The following is a 12256-nucleotide window of genomic DNA, read 5'->3' on the forward strand; positions in this document are numbered from 1 at the left end:
ATCAGCAAGCCCAGTGTCAGATGGTAGTAGGTCCAGGGGTCTGATAACCATAACCCACGCTCTTGACCGCTGTACGGCACATAAGACTGATCAATTAATCGGTGAGCAGCACGCCAGAGGCTTCAGAGCTATTATTTGCTTGCTGGCTCTGGAAACAAGCACAGCCTAACCAACACTGGGCAGGAAACGGTTAAATGGCCAGAAGGTGTTTGGTAATGGCCCGCGGAAATGTCACAGAGCACAGGGACCACTATGCGGGGGCCATTATCAAATGATGTACTCTGTCCATCCACCATTCTTCACTAACAAAAGCCAGAGGGAGACACAGAGCTTCCCGGCACCACAAGGGCAGACAGGTCACGGAGCCCCTTCACAGCTCGAAGAGACAGCCACTACAGTCTGAGACAGAAGCCTCCCAGAGCAGTAAGTGGCTGCAGCCAGAATCATCTTCCGGAGCACTGGAAGAGAGCCCCTCCTCAGCAAGAGCTATCTGAATGTGTCACACATGCACATCGAGAAGTCCTGCTGTTAAATGCCCTAACACGGTCTGCCACAGCCTGCCGGGTCACGAATGGTGTTGGACATAAACACCAGGCCAGGGCAGAGGTTTGTGACCCGAATTACACCGGCAGAAGAAAAGTCACCAGTTGGCTAGTGGGGGGGGGGGGGGGGGGGCGGGACTGTAACATTACAGCCGGTGGCCTTCTGTTCTGTGGTGTCGGAGCCTGGGGGCAGACAGGAGTGATGTAGCTGCCCTACCCGATCTTATTACGGTATCAACGTCCCAAGTTTAAGAATCCCTTCAGATGCTGTTACGGCGAAACTAGCTGTCATTATGAATTACGTGGTGGCTATGATTAAAAGCAATACTATCGCTTCTGAATGACTGAGAATGGTAGTGGAACTTTGCAGGACGATTTACTGCAACCCTCTGTTAATGGCTCTGGTGAGTTCTGGCTCCAACTCTGGATGAGGACAACTCTTTCATCGCGGCCACAGGGACACGCACGAGGTATCTGCGTTCTTCCGGGTGGGGACACAGGAGAGGCAACCGTGTTGAGAAATGCCAGTTCTCACCACACTGAGGGAAGCCACCGGGTGTGGACGAGGTGGGCTCTCCCCTCTAAAGCTCTGGACTTGGCACCATCTCCATCGGCCTTCATCCCCCTCCCCCCGTAGAATGGAAACATAAACTGTCTACAAGGCAGCGTGGAAATGAATGAAGATGGTCCATCCAGCACCCGACTAAGCACCTGGCACGTCACAGACGTGTCTTCCCCTTGAGAAAGGGAGCCACCGGCCTGTTTTAATAATATGCATGCACACAAACCGATGTTTTTGATCAAGGAAATGTCCGTCTGTGTGTGACCACCGAGGCGGCAACAGCGTGTCCCAGCGGCCTGTCCAACACCACATCTGACACCCCTCTCCTGCTGGTGCCAAAGGGCCAGCCTCTCAACCCACACTGGCTCCTTCTGTCCACTGTCCTCCCAAATGCCTCGGCCTCGGGCCTATGAGTGATCATTATTTGGGGTGAGGTGGGCAGACCTGTCATGTATACACAGCCCAGGCTTGCTTAATTCCTAGTTATGATTTTTCCAGCACCGCGGCCCCTGTACCTGCTGCCTTAGCCCGTGGAAGGTGGCTATGGGCTCCGCGGCCGGTGGCGCAGCGTCCTCCGCGTACAGGTGGATGTCGTCGTCCACGCTCTGCGCCGGCCAGAACCCCACCACGCCCCTGGCTTGGAGCTTCTTCTCACTGATCAGCACTTCCAGCATGCCCTGGGCATCGTCATAGACCTTTTTGGCCTCTTCACCTATTAGGAAAACATAGTCAGAATTCACTTAAAAATGCCAATGATAGCCAGCAAAAAAGACTTCTTTTTAAAGCCACTCCCCCTCCTCAGCCAGCCTCTCCCATCCCCCCTCTAATCCCCCCAAATACTTCACTGGTGCCTGTCAGCAGCTGAGGGTTAGTGGTTCGGGCTGACTGCAGCGCCCCTGAATGCCTCTATTCAGTAAGAGGCAGAGAGAGCCCAATCTGGGGCTCCCCAACGCAGTCTCAGACAGCGAGTGAAACGGAGCCAGCCAGATCCTTCCATCACCGACCTTCTACATGCACCCATCACTCCAGTGACCTCACAGTGGCCTCTGGGGCCGTGGACCAGGTAGAGGAGGGAAGTGTGGGCCCAGCCCCTCTGCAGGGGCTCCAGCGCTGCACTTGGGTGGTTGTCCCTGCACGATGGGCACCTGGCTCCCCCTGACCCTCACCCCAACTTCCTAGCAGAACACCCCTCCACCTTGCTCTCCTCTGGCTCTCTCCTAATCCTCTAGCGGCTTGGCATTGTGATCCCATGCCTCTGGGGGCAGATTCTGGGGGTGGGGCTGGGCCTGAGAAGTGGGGCCAGCAGTTTACCAGCTCACCCACGTCTCCAGCTTGTCGCTCCCTCCCCCCACCAGTGATCCAGGCACAATGGGCTCCTGGCATTTCCCCCAATGGGCACATGTGACTGTGCCTTCCCAACCTGTCTCCTCTGCCGGGGACATCCTTTTGTCCAGGAACATCTCATATCCCCAATCCCAGTCCCTCCCACTTCATCTTCAAAAAGTACTTCACATACCACCTCCCCCAGGTCTGCCTCGTCATCGTGTGTTCACAAACGCCCTGGACTCAGCCCCAAGGCAGGAGCTTGGCGGGCCACGCAGGAACTACCCATCGTTGGCGGCCACACCAGCTGTGAGTCCTGCACTGGAAGGCCGGGTTTACCCCCGTTACCTTCTGTTTATCCCCGGTGCCCGACACAGAGCCTGCCTCGTAACTGACATCAATAAGCATTTATCAAAGAACAGATCAACAGAATGCCCAATTATCCCATAAATAAGGACCGATCTAGCAGTTTAAAACCACAGAAGAGCTGAACAGGTGAACGATTATAGCAATAAACTATATCCGACAGAATCCAAACCCTCTGCCCTTTCTCCTCTTCAAAGTCCCAACACTATGTCTAGAAGAGCAGAGCAGAAAGGAAGAAGGGCTTACTGAACTAACCTACAGTTTTGTCCTTAAATATCTTGGGAAAGCTTCGATTCGGGTACTTGCCCCGGAGCTGCCAGACATCGAAGAAGGGCTTCCAGTCAATGTAGGCCACCAGCTTCCGCAGGTCATAGTCTTCGAAGACCCGAGTCCCAAGAAACGTGGGCTTCACTGTAAAAAGAAGCCCCAATGTCAAGGCCAATGCCAGGGACTGGGGCTGAGCCACCTGCATCAGACGCTCCTGGCTGGCTCTTCCCTGCTCTGGGGCTCCCCCTCTCCCTCCCTCCTGTTGCCTGTTGGACTTGTTTTACAGAGGGCGGAACTTTAAATGATCACGGAGGAGGAGTAACTCCGCAGTGAATCTTAAATCAAATCACTCTTCCCGAGGGGCTGACTGTCTACACCGCCCTTGGAAATTCTTCCCTCAGCCCTTCGGTCCAAGAGAAGAGACTTGGGCTTCTCTTCACTTGCACAAATGAAGACAATACTACAATAAATGCTACTGTAGAAAGGCACACACAGTAAGCCACTTAGAAAAACGTTAGAAACATGAATCAATCATCTCTACCGCCCGCTGCTATATACGCCGGGAAAATATAAGGAAATGCACAGAAACAAGGCATCAAATTCAGGATCCTGCAGGGGAGGGAGGGGCGCTAGGGCGACTTCCACTATGTATGTGCTGCTTTGTTTTTGTTTTTGTTTTTAAATGGGCACGAGATTCTTTTTTTTTTTCTAAAAGATTTTATTTGTCAGAGAGAGAGAGCATAAGCGGGGGGGGGGGGGGGGGGGGGGGCGGCAACAGGCAGAGGGAGAAGCAGACTCCCCGCTAAGTAGGCAACCCAACAGGAGACTAGATCCCAGGACCCTAGCATCATGACCTGCGCCGAAGGCAGACGCTTAACCGACTGAGCCACTCAGGTGCCCTTATACCAGGGGTTATTTCTTAGGTGGCTAGCAGGTATACATGGGTGTTCAACATATTGTTCTTTTTTTTTCTTTTTAAAGATTTTATTTATTTATTTGAGAGAGAGAATGAGAGAGAGAGAGCACGAGAGGGAAGAGGGCCAGAGGGAGAAGCAGACTCCCTGCCGAGCAGGGAGCCCGATGCGGGACTCCATCCCGGGACTCCGGGATCATGACCTGAGCCGAAGGCAGTTGCTTAACCAACTGAGCCACCCAGGCACCCCAACATATTGTTCTTTACACTTCCCTGCGAGTCTAAAATAGATCATAAGTGAATTAATGACAAAGAATTTGGAGACAGATGGTGCCCTGGGGCCCTCTGGGATACCAGGAGTGACGTTACTGCACCCTGCCCCCCCAAACCTGCAGCAGGGTCGGGCCAGGGTCAGATGCCATGACCACCCCCCAGCTTCCTGGCCTCCGTGTCCTCAGTTCCCTGCTCTGTAAACAGGGATCAGAGAACTTACACTCTCCTACTCATCTCAGGTGCTATGGGATAACACCAGAGCCTCCAGAGTATTTTTGTGTCACCTGATAGTCAGAGGTAGACATGAGAGGGGGAAAAGTACAGGGAGAGTAGGCTCTGCTTCTTACTTCTGCCTGGAAACCGCTATCTTTTCATACATGCTAACAGGAGCTTTTCTCATTTGTTGTCATCTTTTTACTATTCAGAACAATCTCTTCTTCATAACATTAAATTGTGTTGCTGTGTTTGACCATTAAGAAGAAACTAGAATTCCTCTGGATGAAAGCTCCCTCTCCTTGTAGTCACTGAAGGATGCTATTCTGGGATTTTACCACCAAGGACCTTGAGAGAAGAGCTCTTCTTTTTCCCCTTAGTGACTTCCTGTGACTACTGGAAGACTGGGTTTTCCTCGGAAACTTCTCTGCGGGCTATACCTCAGGGCCTCAGCCCTTCTGAAGTAGCAGGTGCAGAGCCCCACAGCAGCCCCGCCCTGGGGACAGAGGGCCATTCGAAAAGTATCCCCACTGCTGCCTTCAGAGGACTGTCTCCGCTGAATCATGCTGGATATTTGGGCTAAAATGGAATTTTTCGGGGCGCCTGGGTGGCTCAGTCGTTAAGCGTCTGCCTTCGGCTCAGGTCATGATCCCAGGGTCCTGGGATCGAGCCCCACATCAGGCTCCCTGCTCTGTGGGGAGCCTGCTTCTCCCTCTCCTACTCTCTCTGCTTGTGTTCCCTCTCTTGCTGTGTTTCTGTCAAATGAATAAATAAAATCTTTAAAAAAAATAAAAAATAAAATGGAACTTTTCTTGTGATGTTTTTCTAATTTTGTAGTGAAAGGTAAAGGGAAAATAGCAGTTGGACTATCCAGTGATTTACATTTTTCAGAAGTTGATCTTTTATCCTCACAATCTTCCATAGGGTAACTCCTTTTTACACATTAGAAAATGTCAACCACGGAAGTGAGATGCTCAAGGTCATTCAGTGATTCGGAGCCGGGAACCAAACTGGGAGTAGAACCCAGACCTCCTGACTCCCGATGTGGGATTCCTCCTACTCACCCACACTGAACTCAGCAGGACTGAAAGTAGAACCAAGTACACCTACATTTCTAATTTAATGCTCTCCACTCTGCCAATCATATGCATAACACTGATGTTGTGAGCCAGGAGAGTGGATTTGAGGCATTACCTTGGAAATACGGATTCAAGTAATACAACCCCTGTTCACCCTGTCTCAGTTCTGCATTTGTACCTCATGCCCTTCTAAGCGTGTCAAAACATCTTCCATATTTTATTCCCTTATGAACACCTCCATAAGGCAAGAGAGATGGCTGGAAATAAGGAAAAAAAAGAAGAAAAAAAAAAAAACAAAATAGAAGGAAGCATTCGGAGACAGCACGGGAAAGAGTGAACAGGAAATAGGAGCTCTTGCTTTGCTGGAATGTTCTAAAGGTCTGTTCAGGGTGAGGGCATCTTCAACCTCAGGCACTCCATGTCTACTAGACTTGGGCCTGCCCCATGACCCAGGGCCACCCAGGCAGGTCTCCAGAACTTATGTCAACCTGCAGGGGGCCCCTCAAACCCCACAGAGAGGAAAGAGTGTGGGGTCATAAGACAGACCAGAGAGAGAATCCCAGTAACCTTTCGTGTTCTCACCCGAAATTCAGGGTCTTCACATGTGAGTGGGGACAACAGCACATTCACTACAAAGTGCAGTCAGTCTGGTCCTCCATAAATGGTACCTATTTCCTTTCCTTTTCAATCATCACTGTGCTTCATCACTATTATTAGACACAAGTAAGAGTCTCTAGCTGCCCATTTGATTCTGTAGCCAAGGACGTGCAAACACCTCTCCAGCTCTCACTATCACACACAGCCTTTCTCTAACCCATAGCCAGACAGACCTGGAGGGGGCTCCGACAGCCAGTCAATACGGAAACCGTTTTTTCTAGCTTGACTTAAGGTTAAGTATCTTCTCTCCTATGAACAAAAGAAAAGTTATTTTAGTTGGAGACTCTTCTCTCTCCAGCTGCTACTATGGAAGTATGTCCCCAAAGCTAGTACATGAGTTGTGTAAAAACAAAACAAAACAAACACAAATGCTTTTATTAATGAAAATTCATATCCTAAGAAGCTCTTCCTTTTCCACCCAATATGGCTCCATGTTAGCACCAGAACAATAGAGAGTAAAGATTCAGTAAATACGCATTAAATGTTGCTATGTAGCTCCCTCAACCTTGCGGTAAGCCCGGCAACAGACCGGCACCCCGCCTGTCCTTTTAGAACATCCGAGGCCAGGGCTAACTGGCCTGCCATCGACTGGCCCTAGGACCAGAAGGCAGAGCTAGGAAACTGTCAACTGTGGGCAGACCAGAGGAGAGGCAGAAAGCCAACCACAGAATTTTCGGCTAGTCAACACCTCAGAAACACCTTTTCTCTCCACGCCGTTTGTCGTCTCCTTTCGCTCGCCTAACCATCCCCAAAGTGCCCCCCACCATGGACAAAGTCCAACAGGCAGATGAACCAGGAAGAAATATCCCGGTGTCTTCTAACGAGTGATTACGTCTGCTGCCCAAGGATTCCCTGACGCTTATGTAGAGAGGGACAGTTCCCTTAACACTGCTCTGCAGCCTGCACTGGGCAGGAGGGAGAGAGGCTGCAATGGTCCTGTCTGATGTCCTCATTTTCTTCCATTATTTCAAGAACAAGGATCCGGGGGAGTCATGTCCACACACCGTTTCAGTTCCTGTTCTCCTGTTGGGTATGTTTCATTTGTTCTCATAACTCTGCTCTCGGGCACAGCACCTAACACCTAGAGTGTACCCAATAAATGTTTGGTGGAATAAATGAAATTAATTTTAGTATAACCCCAAATTACTGGGAACTCAGACACCAGAGAATTCTGATTTGAACTAGAAAACAGGGCTTCTCTAAAATGATCCTAAACCTTTGCCCTCCTTAAAACAATGAAGTCACATTCAAAAATGCAGGATCGTTTTAATGCCCAACCAGCAGGGACCTGTTTTTGTCACTTACCTTGAGAGACTCGTAATGGTCCTGTCTAATATCTTCATATTCTTCCATGATCTCCTCAAAATATTCATCCTTTAGATTCTCATCTAATAGTTGCGAGCACTGAACACGCAAGATCGAAGTTCAAGAACCACAGAGGAGCAAAAGGAGACAAACGAAACAGGAGCAACACTGGTCAGTTCTGGTGACGCCTCCTTCAGGGAGTTTTCCCTCGTTCATGTCATTCCCTCTCCCTTCGCCAGCTTCGCTAATTCCTGCCGGGGTGTGCAGCTGAGGGCTACCTCAGTAGACCTACGATGTCCAACTCTCACACATTCCAGAGAAACGCCTGGCTCTTGATGGCTCCTGAGAGATAAGCTCTAAGTCCTTGCGATATCCTGCCTGATAAGAGTCTTTGTCCACCTGGAGCCCTGGGCCACCCTGCATAGTTTACGCTAACAATGTGATTTGCGGGGAGACCTGGCTTATGTTGTGTCTGTCTGACTCTGAAGTAACTAAGGCCAGTCAGGTGCTTAAAGCATTCCATTCCCATGGAACTGACTCCCAGGAGAAGCCCCAGATACCAAGGCTTAGCTGAGCTTCCCTGGTTGGCAATGCGCTGCCTGTGGTGTCCCGCCTCACTCTCGGAAGGATTAAGCACTGTCTGTAGGACTCCACCGGGGAGGACACCTGGAAGCTGGTGCCTGGCCTTTCTTGGATTCCACCTTTTGTATCTTTTGCCTCTGCTGATTTTAATCTGCATTCTTTCACTGCAATACGGCATAATTGTGAGTGTAATGGTGTTTCTGAGTTCTGTGAGTCCTTCTAGCAAATCACTGAAACTGAGGGTGGTCCCGGGGACCCATACAACAACACACTGGTCAGGTACCGATCTTCTATGCTTCAAAGGTACTTGGTGCATCTCTCCCTTACTGCATTTCCCACAGGCTTTTAGTATCTGTGTATCCACTTGGCTCACTAGAGGACAAGCCCTTGGAGGGCAGGACTGCACCTTAACCGCCTTCGTGTCCCCGGTTTCTAGCTCTGTGCCTGGCACGTACAAGGTGCCTCCTCACTAAATGTCTGCTGAAGGAATGAGGCTGATCTTCACAGTCAACTACGAGCTTGTGCTAAGGAAAGAAAGGAAACCCATCATCTGAGAAATGTGAGGCGACTCAGTCAACTGTAAAACTAGGATCAGCTAAATATTGTTTATGACTGGGATTATCAAGGTGATGGGAGAATAACCACCACCAAAGCTCAAAATACAATTATCCAGAAAGAGGAAATGGCTGCTGATCATCATCAGCTCAAAACCCTGCACTGCCCCATCTCATCTCTGAGCCTCCAGCTGGATCTTCCAACACAAGGGCTGGAAGGTCAGTATCATTATGTGAAACTGACCTAGTTAGGCTGGACGATGGCTGAGGTACCCACCGGCTTGAAATGCCTTTAATTCTACGTGAATTTTCTAAGTATCTCTAACAGCAATCCAATCCCCTAAGAGTTAGCATAAAGCCAAATCACTTTAAGGAACCTAATCAGAAAAGACCACCGTGACAAGCCTGACAACAGACTCCTGAATGGTATTCACACCACAAAGTACCTCCCAGCCTTTCATCCACCTTAACTCAATGGGGTCCTCGCTTAGGAAAGCCAGCAGGGCTAAATGGAGAAAGGAAGGGAACACCTGCTCTGGAGCCTGCCAATGTACATGGAATCGGTGTTTTTAAATATTGCTTAAAATATTGTTTAAAATCCTGCATTCTGTGAGATTTTAGACCCTGAGAAAGCAAAACCCTAATTTTTCTAAACATCCAAAGGACTTTTAACAGGACTCTGACATGGCTCCCATTGGGTAGACAGAGCACACCAGTTTGCTGGCACTGTCCACACCCTGGGGGCCCCAGCCCAGAGCCAGAGTGGCAAGCCCCTCCCTGCCTAGTCTGACTTGCTCATGGCCCATTATACGGGCGGATCTCTGTGATCTTTCCACCACAAATCAGCGCTCGTCAAGGGTTTTCAGGCCAACCATTCACACGTTTTATGCTTTTATTCTTCAATTTTCGTAACAGCAACAGCACAGTGAGGGGGAGAAGTTGAAAATACAGTTTATAATTTAGAAAGAACTAAATATCGGCACCTCGTTTTTTACTTAAAAAGAAAGGAAAGACAGCAGGGGCATCCTGAGGTCTAAAGCCCCAACAATCCCGTAGTTGCCACATTTCGGAATCTTTCAGATGCTGGAGCCAGTGGTCCCGAGCACGGGCCCGGACCACGCTCACTGTGGTCGGATCAAGAGACTCTGAACCGACAATCAGCCTAAATGAATTGTACCACTGACTCCTGAAAAGTGTCACCAGCAATGACCCAAATGACTTATCATTGCACTTATGTCTGAGTAATTTCAGAAGGGAGCCATCTCTTTGAATCTGAGAAGAGCTAACCACTGCCAGCTGTCCAGCCGGACCGACCAGAAAGAGCACCAGTGCCCACGCCTCATCTCTGGGCTTTCAGCTCAGCCCCTGCTGCATTAGCTCTTCAAGACGGTGATGGAGTGCCCTCAAAATAGAACCCAGAGGCCGGTTCCTTCCCCCCGCCCCGAGTCGTCCCCCTGCCTGTCGGGGCAACGCTACCACTGTGGACTTAAAGAGGGACAACAGCCTGGTCTCCAAATGGGAAATGTTCAGTCATTCATTAGCATCTGAAAATAGCAACAAGCCTTAAAAAGAGGCCCAATGGTTACTCAGCCGTGAACTCAATGTAAGCTCGATATATGAAGCACAATCCAAATATAACATACAAAAAACTGTCCTGAAATTGTAGAAATGTAGTTTATTTACACATTAGTCTATGTCAATGGCAAATAAAAAACTGCAACTTTATGATCCCAGTCTGATTTAATTGTATCCTTTTGAATAAAGGAGGATCATTTAAATATTAATGGAAGCAAGTTTAACAGAGGCATAGAGTTAAGACCACCTGCCTTCACACCCCACACCTGCCGCTTGACGGACCTGTGGCTTCAAGAGGGGTACTAACCTCTCCATTCCTGTGTCCTCATCTCTCAAATGGGGATAATGAAAGTATCTGCTTCACGGGGTTTAAAAAAAAAAAATCCACGGAAAGCACTTAGCACAGTGTCTGGCACCCTATCAATTTCCAGTAATGTTAGCCATTATTGTTCAACTTCAATATAAATGAATTCCCAGATCTGGAAGGATGCCTTTGGAAAATGGCTTAGGACATGTGGTCACCCGAGCTCAGGCCACGTGATGTCACTGGGCGGTCTCACGAGTCATCAGAGCCCCTCGGTAACTCTCCTTGCCCGCAAATCAGAAGTCTGCGCTACATTAGCAGTTTTTAAAATTGTGCTCTTTTGAGAACGAGGTGCGGAATGAAGGATGGAAGGGGCCACTCTCACCCATGCGGTGCTGTACCCGCAGACAAGGTTTCCGTGGCTAAAACAAACCTGGAAACCACAGGACCACACGGTCCCTCAGACTCTCTCCAGCTATTATTTCCTATTACACAACGAAACAAACGAAACACGTAACAACAAGAGAGGATACTGGGCTTCACTGATGGACAGAAGCATAAAAACACACTCAGGTATGTTGTTTACTACATTCTTTGAGAAAAAGCATCTATTATTCCGGGTTTTGAACATCTAGAGAATGTTTTTCTCTCTTTGGGTAGGGTCAACTGGCCCATTCCGGGTTAAGGGTCTTTTTATATGGACATAGGTCATTTTTTAAAATTCCACATTCCTTTTAGCTCTGGCTTGGAGTTAAGACAGTATATATTCATATTTGTAAATGCATGTAAATGGCTGAAACCTCTCTCCCTCCAGGTTGGCGTCAAGGTCACGAGTGTCTTGGTACCATGTCTCTGTTACTCAGACCAGCGTTCCGCTGCTAGCTCAGGACGCAGTCTTCGAAAGCACAGGACACCTTGCCTGGCGCCCCCCTTCCAGCAGTGCAGACCCCCGCGGTGACACCGTGACAAGCTGTAGGCTCTTTTTCCACATTTTTTTTTAGTAGACTTGGACAAAAATAAAAGAAGATCTTGGGAAATACCCTGAACTCTGCATCTTCTCCTCTCCTTACGACATATCTGAAGGAACGCAAGGCCCCACACTTACCACCACCACACTCTTGGATGCATCCAGGACGTGGATTACAGGCGCACTGTACCTTGGAGCTATTTTAACCGCTGTGTGGGTTCTAAAAAGAGGGGTCGGGAAGAAAAACACATCCATCAGGGCTGACAGTTCCTCCACAACATGTGTTTGGAACCATTAGAGATAATGTGTTTCTACAGAGTGCTTTCCAAGGAAAGATTGTAAGGTACTTCAAATATTGAACTTCACATTTTCCTTGTAAAACAAGGGGACTTCCTCCCCTCCCCCACCCCATAAGATGGGGAGACCGAGGGGAGAAGACATGGATTTGTCGGCTCGCACCACCAGGCAGGGGACGCATGCTCTAGCTCAGGACGTGGTCTTCGAAAAGCCGACCTCGGACCTGCAGTAAGGAACCTCAGACCCTGAATAAATTTGACACGGAGTAACACAGAGAGGCAAAAGCGGCAACAACATTCAGCCCCAAACCCCTCCTGCCAGACTGGGAAACAGGAGCAGCGAGGAAGAAACACCCTTTAACCGTTGGAGGGGCCTAACTGGCTACAGTGCGCAGCAAGCTGCCCTCTGATTACTGAATCTCATGGCCCAGGCTCTGCAGCTGCTAAAGTGAGACCCAGTCGCACACCCTCCCCGACA

General features: G+C 49.3%; 1 protein-coding gene across 7 annotated transcripts in view; it reads right to left on the reverse strand.

Annotated features, from left to right (window-relative positions):
• MTR (5-methyltetrahydrofolate-homocysteine methyltransferase) overlaps window positions 1-12256 on the reverse strand; it is a 100617-nt gene that overhangs the window by 8452 nt on the left and 79909 nt on the right. For all 7 annotated transcript variants that reach the window (XR_003520298.1, XR_003520297.2, XR_003520299.2 and 4 more), the window contains 5 exons: window positions 11621-11702; window positions 7501-7599; window positions 6369-6444; window positions 3049-3204; window positions 1620-1816 (listed from right to left, as the gene is read on the reverse strand). Coding sequence is in view for 4 of the 7 variants with exons in the window: in XM_027595885.2 (XP_027451686.1) it covers window positions 1620-1816; window positions 3049-3204; window positions 6369-6444; window positions 7501-7599; window positions 11621-11702 (610 nt within the window). In the remaining 3 variants the exon portion in view is untranslated. The remainder of the gene's footprint in view (window positions 1-1619; window positions 1817-3048; window positions 3205-6368; window positions 6445-7500; window positions 7600-11620; window positions 11703-12256) is intronic.

This window comes from Zalophus californianus, chromosome 15, assembly GCF_009762305.2.
Source record: "Zalophus californianus isolate mZalCal1 chromosome 15, mZalCal1.pri.v2, whole genome shotgun sequence".
In the NCBI taxonomy this organism is placed as follows: Eukaryota; Metazoa; Chordata; class Mammalia; order Carnivora; family Otariidae; genus Zalophus; species Zalophus californianus.